Genomic DNA, 10,385 nt, shown 5'->3' with positions numbered 1-10,385 from the left:
GTCAAAGCTCTGGTTGGGAGGGATGGCCAGCCGCTCCCAGAGGGGCTCAATGCTAGGGTGGCCCATTGTCAGGGCGACTGGGGGACCCCGGCCGGGGAGAGGCTACCGTTCTTCCAATAGCCACCCCCGCCCAGTATTTGCCCTCCCATTGTTGCACGTGGGGCAGAGAGAGGCGTAGGCAGTGATTCTGACCACATTTAATGTACATAACAATCCAAGCACACAAAAGTTGCAGGCAATGGAACAACACAGCTACACAAGAGGTTGGCAGGGCAGAGCCCCCGCAGGCCTCCGGCTGCTCCCAGGCACTGCTCCCTGGAGTAGCCCACCCACCCTATTTCAAGGCTGCCCTTTTAAAACTTTCTTCTCCCCCCTCCTTTAAAATCATAAATGCCCCCCTCAGCCTTGCAACAGCTTAGTGGTTACCACCCCCACCCCCCCCCCCCCCCTGCTCTTGGCTCCCCCTCCCCCAGCCCAACCACAGTCCCGCCAGCTGGTCCCAACTCTCTTCAAAGGCCTTGCAAGTTGCTCCCATGGGCAGGAAGGGGGTCCATAGCCAGGATGCCCCCCTCCCTTCCAGGCAGCCTCTGGACTTGCAAGCAAAGGCAAACAATTTAACATGCATCAGTCTGGAGGGTGGGGCTTACCCCCCTCCCACCAGGGCAGAGGGGCTGGTCTCTGCCCCCACCCCCCACCCCGGCGTATGGCTTTGTGTGGACTGGCCCCACTGGGGTGGCCTAGGTGGGGGCCAGGAGGCGGCAAATGTCAGTCCCCACTGCCCAAATTCTGGGTGCCAGACCTCGATGCTCCTCTTAATCCTGGGTGGGGGCCCGGCACCGCTCCTGGGCATGGCCTGCAGTACAATTCCAGCCCCCGGGGGCTTGAGGCTGGCGGGGGGCGAGGCTGCAGCCTAGGTCAGGGTGATGTAGGCAGAGGCCTTCTCTTTCAGCTGCCGCAGGCACAGGTGGCAGCTCCAGCTCCCTGCAAGCCAAAGCAGCCCGAGGTCACAGCCAGGCCTCGCCAGAGGGAGCCCCGCCCAGCTGCCCGTCCCTTACCTTCAGGGGGTTCGGCCATCGGTGGGCTCAGGCAGTACATATGGTAGCCACGGTCACAGTCATCGCAGAAGAGTAACTGGTCCTGGTGGGGAGGAAGGGGCCGCCACTGAGAGGCGCATCTGGGACCCTGCTCCAAGGGGCGGGGGAAGCCACCCTCCCCCCCACGGCTGCCATGACTGAGCCTGCCGCCAGCCGAGGAAAGAGGCCTGGAAAGGGCCATGGCAGGCAGCCCCAGGCAACCCTGCGGGGGGCGGAAAAGCCCCTTCCGAGCGCCGAGCGCGCAGCAGCAGCTGACGTACGTCATTTTCTGAAGTGCCACAGAGGCTGCAGCTTTTGCACTCGATGCACTGCCAGCGATAGGTCCGCACAGCGGCCGTCATGTTCACCGTGAACTGCAGGCACGACGGGTGCCCTGGGGGGGAAAGAACCAGCAGCCCCTGAGATGGGCAGCGGCTCGACCTGCAAGGCTGGGCTCCCCGAATGGCCTCCAAGGGCCAGCTGTCCAGCAGGGGCAGGTGGAAGAGCTTTGTGGGAGGAGGGGGACCCCCGGCCTCGCACAGAGGGCACACAAGGGCCAACGCTCCAGCCCAGGCCCTGCGGCTTTCTCCACCCCTCACCAACAGAGGGCCTGGAGGCATCCTGCATGGACCGGGGTGCTCCCCCTCCCCCATGCGTCCAGGTGGTGCCTCTGAGCCACACAGGTGAGTCCTGCCACTGGGCATCCACACAACCGGCTCCCCTTGGTCATTGGCGGGGTTCAGAAGAGACACATCCTGCCATGTACCCCATAAAAGGGTGGGGCATACCCCCCCATGCCAAGCCACGAAGACGCCAGGCCTTGCAGGGCTTTAGCAGCCCCCCTTCCTTGCGCGGTGTGTAGCCAACCTACCCCCTCCCTCCAAACCACGGGAGCAAAGTTTTGGGCTGCTGGGTCCCCGGAGACCCCTAACTCCGCGGCCGCATCATGCGCGCAGGGGCATTCGGGCCCGAGGCTCACCTGAGCGTCCGCAATCAGCGCAGGAGATTAAGTCCTCGGGGCAGCCGGTCTTCTTGGAGCCGCCTAGACAGAAATCACAATAACCATTTGGTATGACTGTCCCGTCCGGAGCTTTCTTAGCTGCAAAACAGCAAGGAGAGGTCGACATCAGGGGCGGGCCCACACGCCCCCACTGAGAGGGGCTGCCCCATCCAGCCGGCCACGCGCTCGCTCGCTCGCTCGCTCGCTCACTGCCAAACGGCTTCGGCCTCCTGCGCCCCTCGCCTCCCCTGGGTGCGTAGCAAGCGCCTGGCTGCGCCCTACAGAGACCCAAAGAGAGCAGGCAGGCACCCCTCTATGCCCAGCTCAGGCTGCCACCGGGAGCTGCCACCCCTGCCCTCCTCAGGCAGCCTGCCCTGCTCGGTGCGCGCATGGCAAAAGAGGGCAATCGCGCAGCTGCCTCACGGAAGCCGCCTGCGCGACTGAGAAGCTGCTGCCCTCGGGGGCTCTTCCCTGCCGCTTTACGGAGGAGGATCCCGGAGCACTTGGGAGGCTGATTGGCCGCAGGGCAGACGGGGGGAAGGGCTTGCCTCCTCTCACCCTCCCCATACCTCTGGAGAAGCCCCTGAAGGGGAGGGGAGGGAGGCCGCACGGGGGTCCCAGGCAGACCCCACGGTCCCAAGCCTCCAGCCTCTCTCAGCGCTGCCGTGGGATTTACCTGTGTGCCTGCGCTGGTTCTCTGGGACCCAGTTCAGTTCTTTGTAAAACTCTAGAGAGAGCCGGAAATGGCAAGAAGAAAAGGAGAAGATGGAAATAAGCACAGGAAAGAAAAAATAAAGGAATATATTTGATTTGAATCGGGGAACCAACCGCGGACCTCTGGCCTGTCTGGACAAGCAGATGAGCGAGCAGGGAAGCGCATCTCCCGAAGGGAAGAAGAACGGGGGCTCCCTGGGGCGCGGCGGGGCGGGGCGGGGGCGAGCACAAGAGGGGCGGGGGGCAGCTTTCGGCCGAAAAGCAACCCAGGCGATGCGAGCGAGCGAGTCCGCGACCGACGCTGGGAGAGAGACAGGCAGGTCTCGGCCGAGGCGGGCGGGGGGCACCCATCAGGCCCCCGGCCCCTTTTCTCCAGGGACGGCGGCTCCAAACAGCCCCTCCCCCCCAACCTCCCGGCTGCTTTGTGCAGGCTTTGCTCCAGCGACGGCGCTGGTATCTCCATGGCAACCACCAAGACGGGGAGGGGATGCCTTTGTTAGGGAGGGGGAGGCCTCTTTCCCTCCCCCAACTCTCCTCAGGCCTGGGGAAGGGGTTCGGAGAGGGCTTCATCAGGCTAGCCCGCCTGCAGAGGCTTTGGCCGACCCCCTCCTCCCCAAAAGAAGTGGGGGTCCAATTTATTCAGCCTTCTTAGCCCCTCCCTTCCCTGAAAACTCATCCACACACACACGCCACACACACACACACACACACACACAGAGTCAGGCCAAGAAACCTGAGCTCTGTTCTGAAGATGTGCAGACACCTCTTTGCACACTCAGCCCTCAAGCTTTCCTGGGGAGGCAGAGGCTTCCACGTGCATATATGTGCCAGCATGAATGCTCCCCCCACCCCCTTGCCTTTCCAGCTCCCATTCCCCAACTAGCCTCGGTATCCCCCCACCTGTCCCCCCTCTCTTGGATAAACCCAAGCTGGAAATCTTCCACCTGCCAAGTTCGCCCACCGTGTTTCCATGGCAACTGCATCAGGGTGGGAGATGCTCAGAGCAGACCCCTCCTTCAGTGGCGGATGAGCAGGGAGGGGGGGCTTTCTGGGAGGGTGAGGTGTCTGCCTGTCTGGAATGTGCCAACTTTGGGAACCCAGAGCCCCTCCAGCCAAAACCTCCACAAAAGACAACACTTGCAGCCCCATTGGGTGGGGGATGCTTTTCTTGGTGGGTGAGGTGGCGTCTAGGGTGATTCCCCCAGCGGAAGGTCTGTGAAACACCCAGCTGGAGCCTCTGCCCCCTTCAAGGCAAGGAGAGAAGGGCAGCAGGGATGGAGATTGGGCCAGGGGCTTTCCAGGGCGGCTGGCAGGACTTGGGGCTGAGAACATCCCCATGCAAGGCAGGGACTGCAGATTGTGGCCCCTTCCCCAAGAGTTGTGCTGCTGCTGTCCCCGGGAGACTCCCATCCTTTAAACCCGACTTGGCAGGCTGCATCCTGGCCTCTCCTTAGCACCCAGCCAGGCTGACTCCCCCCCCCCACACACACACAGCTCAAAGGGCTCCAGGCATGGCGCAGCTTTGGCACAAAGGGCAGGGGGGGGGCACTCACGTTTGTGGTTGTTCTTGCGATGGAAGGGCAGGGTGTGCCGCTCCGGGCCCTCCTCGCCTTCCTCTTCCGCCAGGTGGGTATGTGTGTAGTGGTAGCTGAGTCCCGGGCGGTTTTTGTAGCGTTTCCCACAGACTGAAAAGCCCAGAAGGTGGCTGAGGAGGCACCCCAAAGAGGCTGGCACCCCAGGTGGCACCCCAAAAGTCCCCTTGCTTCTCTGCCCTCCTGGAAACAGCAGGCTCCTCCTCTCTCCCAGGTGATTTTGAGAGGCTGCCAAGGGTGCCCCCGTCCCCCAGAAGGCCCTGAGGGGTCATCATTCTCCTGGCCACCCTGCCCTGCCCCCACTTCCTTCCCCTGCAGCCTCAGGGACATCGGGTGGACATGGAGGCCCACGACAGAAGACAGCCTGGTGGGCCAAGCCCCACATGACCCCCCCCAAACCTCGGCCCAGAAACCTCCCCCAGCCCTCCCAGAAGGAAACTGCACTCACTGTCACACACGTAGGGCTTGTCCCGGTCCTCCATCAGGGCCACCTCCGGCCTCTTCCTCAGCCCTCCGATCCCGTAGGCCTGCGTGGGGGGGGAGAAAGGCAGTGAGAGAGACTCCCGGGCTCTTAAATGGAAGCAACTTTCTAGACCTCATGGACTCTGATGGGGGGTCTGTGGGGGAAGAGGAGACATCCTGTAGACCCTCCCTGCACAAGGGCCTCTGATTTTGGGAGGGGTCCCTGCCCCCCCCTTCAGCTGTGCTGTCACCCTCCCTGCTCTTTGACCAGAGGCTCCCTGGACTGTTCAGCTTCTGAGGCAGCTGAGTACCCTAAACTTTTATTTCTGGGATTTTCCTTTGAGTTTCATGGGTGAGGGGCCTCATTCTCTGTCTTCCACTGAGCCCTCCTCACAACCCAGGAGCTCGCAACCCTGGAACTGCGGGCACCATGCCAGAGTCCCCCTGGCTGCTGACTGGGGCTCTGGGTCTCCCTGTAGCAGCCCCTGTCCTTCCTTGCCCCTCCTCCCCTCTGTGGCTCTTTGCCTGGGGTGGGGATGGGGGGGGCTTCCCTGGCTCCAGGAGCCCCAAAGGCAACTGTGGCGGAAGGCCTTGGACCGCTGAGGCCACTGAGGTGCCCTGAGGAAGCCCTCCGCCTCCTGATTGGAAGGCCTGGAGTTAGACTGCCCCTGTTGCTGGAGGTTCTGCGACTGGTGGGCGAGGGTCTCTCTTTCGACCCTGCCCCAAAACAGTCGGAAGCCAAGCGAGCTTTTCTCTCCAACTTGCTCATTGGTGAAGATCGCATTTCCTAAGATGCAGAAAGACAATGTGTTGCTTTTGTGAGCTGGACGTGGGGCATTTACTGGTGCTGAAGCATGTGGGTGGGGAGGCTCAGGTGGGGCTTCAGACGTCCTTGTCAGCGGCTGCTGTGAGCCAAAGGGGCCCAGGGGAGGCCGGCCTCACCTTGCTCTTGGCCTTGTTCTTCCGCCGGGGGGCGTCTTCCTCCAAGTCCTCCGGGTCCAAATCATGCAGGAATTCGCCAAGAGGAGCCTTCTGCGAGAAAGGGGAGGGGGCGCGTCACAGGCTGTTCCCCCCGCCCCCACCCCCAGGCCGGGAGGAGGCTAAGCTGAAGGGCCTGCAGACACTGGAACCAGGAAGCTTCCCTAAACAGGCTGGGCTGGGGCCTGGTGGGGAAACCGCAAGGAGGCCACCCAGATTCTTCCCTCATCTGGAGGGCCTGGAGGGGGAGGGGCAGGCCCTCCCCCGCCCTCACCGGGCAGTCTAAGGTCAGCTCTTCCTCCTTCAGCTCCGGCTTCTTATCTCCTGTCTCCGCGCAGAGCAGGGCCTCCAGGACGGGGCCTTCTGGGAGAGAGGCCTCCTTCTTCAGGGGGGCTCACAATCTGGGGGGAAAGCAGAGGATGGGTCAGGCAGAAGGAGCCCCTCCCCCCCCCGTCTTCCTTGCAGCTTTCAGGCACTACCGCCCCCTCCCCCCAGGCCCGGCAGGGAGATGCTTCGCACCCAGAAGCTCCTGCTCACTCCCCCGACCTGCCCAGAGGTGGGATTCACATTTTTTACTACCGGCTCTGTGGGTGTGGCCTGGTGGGCGTGGCAGGGGACGGAGGCTGTAAAACCTCCAGTCAGAGGCGGGATTGGCCGGTTCTCTGAACTACTCAAAATGTCCACTACCGGCTCTCCAGACCCGGTCAGAACTTGCTGAATCCCACCTCTGCTCTGGCCCCTCCCTCTTCCAAGGGCATCATCCTCACCCTCCCCACCCACACCTCTTCCCCAAGGGCTTGACTTGCCCTGTCCCCTCCCCCAGACCCTCTCCCACCAAGCTGGACCCCCCACCCACAGCTTGTCCAGGGCTTTGCAAGCCCTGAGGGTCATCTCAACCGGTGCAAAATAGGCCAGAGACCGCAGGCAGCAATTTCACAGGGCAGGAAGGGGCCTCTTTTCATGTCGTGAGGAAGGCAACGGTTCCCGATGGGCCTCCTCATTGCAGCTGTTTTAATTTTGTGGGCTTCCCGAAGCTCCTTCTGAGGGATGGGCGGCTCCGTAAGTAAGTTTGTTTAATAAGCAAATAATCTGCCCGCCTACCTGGCAAGCGCTTGATGTGTCTTTCCATAAACCCTGATTCAAAACCAAGTTCTGACCTGGTCTTTCTAGTTCCCCATTTAGTTCCCAAATTGGGTCTGTTTTATTTGGTTGGCAACTGGCATCTTTCGCCACCCCCCAGAATCCCAGCAGCCATTATTTGCCAGGGAGCTGCAGAGAAAGGCCACCCGAGACAAGGCACCTGTCCAGGGCAATGCCCCCCAGCTCCTTACCAATCTTGAACTCACAGGGCCGCAGCCGTGGGTCCTCCAGGATGTTCAACCGTCGCCTCTTCCGCCAGCAGCGAGCCGGGTAGGTGTAGATCTGACCAGGTGCCAGGCCTGCAGGAGAGATGGGGTGAATCACCCACAATCTTTCCTCAATTTGGCTGGGAATGTAGGGGGCAATCCTCCCTCCCCTGGCACCTGAAGGTTGGCAGAGCAGCCTCATGCATCTGAGGGGAAGCTGAAGGGCAGATGGATTGCTGTGCCCTCCTGGCATGGCATTTGGCATGGGGGGGGGGATGCCTTAAAGGCAGGCTTCATTTCTCTCTGCTCTTATTCCACCATTGAACTTAGCCCATCCTGATGCCCAGGGGACTCAGGAAGCAGAACTGATCCCCCCCCCCAGGGGAGATGCCCACCTACGGGCTCCTAGTCCTCATGAAGTCAGAGTTTGTGCTTCTCTCTCCTCCCCCCAAGCTAGACACTCGGCTCTTGTGGACCCTGGGGAAGAGTCAGCACTACGTACAGTGCCCAGCGGGCATGTCCGCACCTGGGCCCCGGTGGGTCTTCTCCATCCAGATGTAGCAGTTGTTCTGAGCGACCCCTGTCTGCGAGTCCAGGAACGGCAGGCGCATGCTGCGCTCGGCGCACAGGCGGGCGTTATAACTACGGCAGTGCTCGATGGCTTCTCGGTAGAAATCCTCGCCCAGGCTGCAGAAGAAGGCCGGGCCCTCAACCAGCACGCCTCGGTCGCTCCGGTCGCCCAGCGCGGCTCACACAGCAGCCCTCGCCAGAGCTGCCGGGAGCCGGGAAAGCGGCTCCAGGGATTCCCCGGAGAGGCTGGAGAAAGCCACCGCCGGCTGCAGCGCGGAGGGACCCCGCGCCCCTAGAGGCGGCCGGCATGGGACGCCCCGTCCCCTCCCCCCGTCCAGGAAAAACAGCGCTGGTCCCCAAGAGGAAGAGGCGATGGTCACGGCTGGGCCGGGACCCAAGGGCTGAGGAGGAGGAGACCGTTTGCCCCTGGAAGAGCCCCCTCCCCTGGGAAAGCAGCCCGGGAGACCCCTCCCAGAGGGGCTCCGGAGACTTTGGTCCTGGCCCGGCAACGTCCCGGCTCGAAGGCACCGGCTGGGGCATGGCATCAAACTGGCCTCTGCCCATCTGCTGGCCCGGCCCAGAAGCGAACGGGGATGCGGGATGCCTTCAGGTCCTCCCACGGGAGGCTGAGCAACTCCGCACCGAACAATGGGGGAAAGAGCAGTAGCGGACCCCACCCCGGCAGCCGGGCCGCCTGCTGCTTCGGCTCGCCGTCGCGTCATGGGTGGGGAGAGCCCCGGCCGGCACCTGTTTCCTCGGGCACCCCTGTGCCGCTGACCCTCATGCAACACGCGTGGCTACGGACCTCCACGCGGGACACCGGGAAGGACGCCGAGACCCAGCCCACGCTGGTGCCGATCCGCCGAACGCGCAGTCACATCCCCGCGGGAGCCTCTCTCAGATGCCTCCCACCCCTTCCAGCCCCAAGTGCCCTCCCCGTGCCCATCTGTACGGCCAGCAACCAGGCAGACTGAGCCTCTCCCCCCCACCTGCCCCTCCCCCTCTCGCCAAGAGCAGCTGCCGGAACGGCTGAGCCCCGCGCGCGAGGGAGGGGAGGGAGGAGACTCCAGCCATACCCTCCCCCATTTTGCATCCTTGCCCCTCGTGCCTGCCGGGGAATCGTGCCCCCCCCCCCAGATGTGGGGCACTCACCATTTGATAGACTTGTGCACAGCTGTGGCCATTTTGATACGGGAGGAAAATGCCTCACCCAGCCTGGCTGGGCTGGTGGGAGAAGCCACGGATCCCCCCCTTTCTTTTCTCTCTTTCTTTTTCTTTTTCCCAGCCCCCCCCCCCTTTTTTACCTCTCACATCGGAATATACTGTACAATTTTATTCATTCTCGAGCAGCTTGCAGCAAGGGGGGCCAATCACAGTCCAGCTCCTTTGAGCCCGATGCACCATGGGGAATGTAGTCTCGGTCTCACAGAAGACTTCTCTCCTCCACATACACACACAGACACTTTTTTGGCATTAATATTTTCCCCTCCTTCCTTTGCAAGCGCTTTACCCGCTGGGGTGGGAAGCAGGCATCTGTCACGGGAGGACTACAACTCCCACAAGGCCATGCGTTTGACAGCTGGGAGACCCGCCTCCAAAGGGTGGGAGGGAGGGAGGCTTGGGGATATTGAAAAAATGGGAGAGGGAGTCAATCTGACTGTAAATGGCGTTGGTGCAAGAAGCCGCCCTTCCTTGCCGATTGCAGCGCGGCTTCCGTGGAGCGGCTCTAGCCGGCGGGCGGGCGGGAGTCTCGGCCCGGCGCGGAGCAGAGACCGCTAAAGCCGCAAGCCGGGCTTGCTGGGTCGGCCGCCAAGCGGCTGCTCCCGAGCATGTGCAGAGCGCTTCCAGGCGTGAGCTAGCTGGGGCCAAGGGGCAGCCCCGCGGTCTCCGCCGCCGCCGCCGCCGCCGGTCGCTGATCCCCGAGGCCAAGCCGCGGGCAGAGCAGCGCCCCTCCGTCTCTTGCGTGGGCCGAGAAGAGCTGCTGCCCCGCGTCTTGGCCCCGGGAACCTCCTGCTGTCCTCCGGGCGAAGGCTTGACCGGCAGCCCCGCTCCCGGGGGTCAGCAGCAACTCGCCCTCCGACTCCTTCAACGAAGGCCGCCGGCTGAGCGACGGCCATCCCGGCGACCTCCCCTCCGCTGGGCAGCAGCGTCCCGGCGGCGGGTCGTCCAAGAGCCCTGCAGGTTTGGGGGCCAGACACCCTCACGGGGAGAGGCGGGGCTGGGGGGGGGGCAGTCGCCCGCGGGCATCTCTTTGCAAAAGGCGACCGACGCGCCTCCGCGGCCTCACGCGACGGCCACGGCTTCCTCTCCTTCCGCCCCGCCGCTTGGCCGTTCGCAGCTCGGCGGAGAAGCGGGACTTCTGCGCTCGGGGCCCCCTAAGAAGGCATAGCGAGGTCCCGGGCCCGTTGCCTTGAGGCCTTACCGCCGCCACCCCGCCTCGGGTTCCAATTGCGGTTAAACCCCGGACTCAGAGGCCACGACCCCCGCCAGCTGTGTTCCCTCTGGCCCTGCGGGAGGGTCGGGCCGGCCGGGGTGCCTCCCTCTCCTACGGGACGCATTGGCGCTCCTGAGTCGGGCTGAAGGGTCCCTCGACACGGGGCTAAAATGGGGAAGGGGCCAGGCCTGAGCCGAAGAAACCAGTGCCTGGCTG

The 10,385-nt window shown here is 63.3% G+C and overlaps 1 protein-coding gene across 1 annotated transcript; it reads right to left on the bottom strand.

The window, feature by feature from the left end:
• Positions 1-180: 180 nt before the first annotated feature.
• Positions 181-9,275, bottom strand: DPF1 (double PHD fingers 1). Its single transcript, XM_087970354.1, is given in 13 exon segments — positions 181-981; positions 1,056-1,137; positions 1,355-1,467; positions 2,053-2,172; positions 2,750-2,800; positions 4,341-4,472; positions 4,828-4,906; positions 5,784-5,873; positions 6,094-6,206; positions 6,209-6,220; positions 7,151-7,258; positions 7,692-7,852; positions 8,888-9,275. Coding segments are annotated over 13 exon segments (1,164 nt in total). The 5' UTR covers positions 8,920-9,275; the 3' UTR covers positions 181-910.
• Between the last annotated feature and the right edge of the window lie 1,110 nt (positions 9,276-10,385).

This window comes from Notechis scutatus, chromosome 8 (genome assembly GCF_049901735.1).
Source record: "Notechis scutatus isolate UNSWTSFEM ecotype Mainland chromosome 8, rNotScu1.2, whole genome shotgun sequence".
NCBI classification, from domain to species: Eukaryota; Metazoa; Chordata; class Lepidosauria; order Squamata; family Elapidae; genus Notechis; species Notechis scutatus.
The sequence above is the reverse complement of the archived record's forward strand: the minus strand, read 5'-3'. Positions and strand labels throughout refer to the sequence as shown.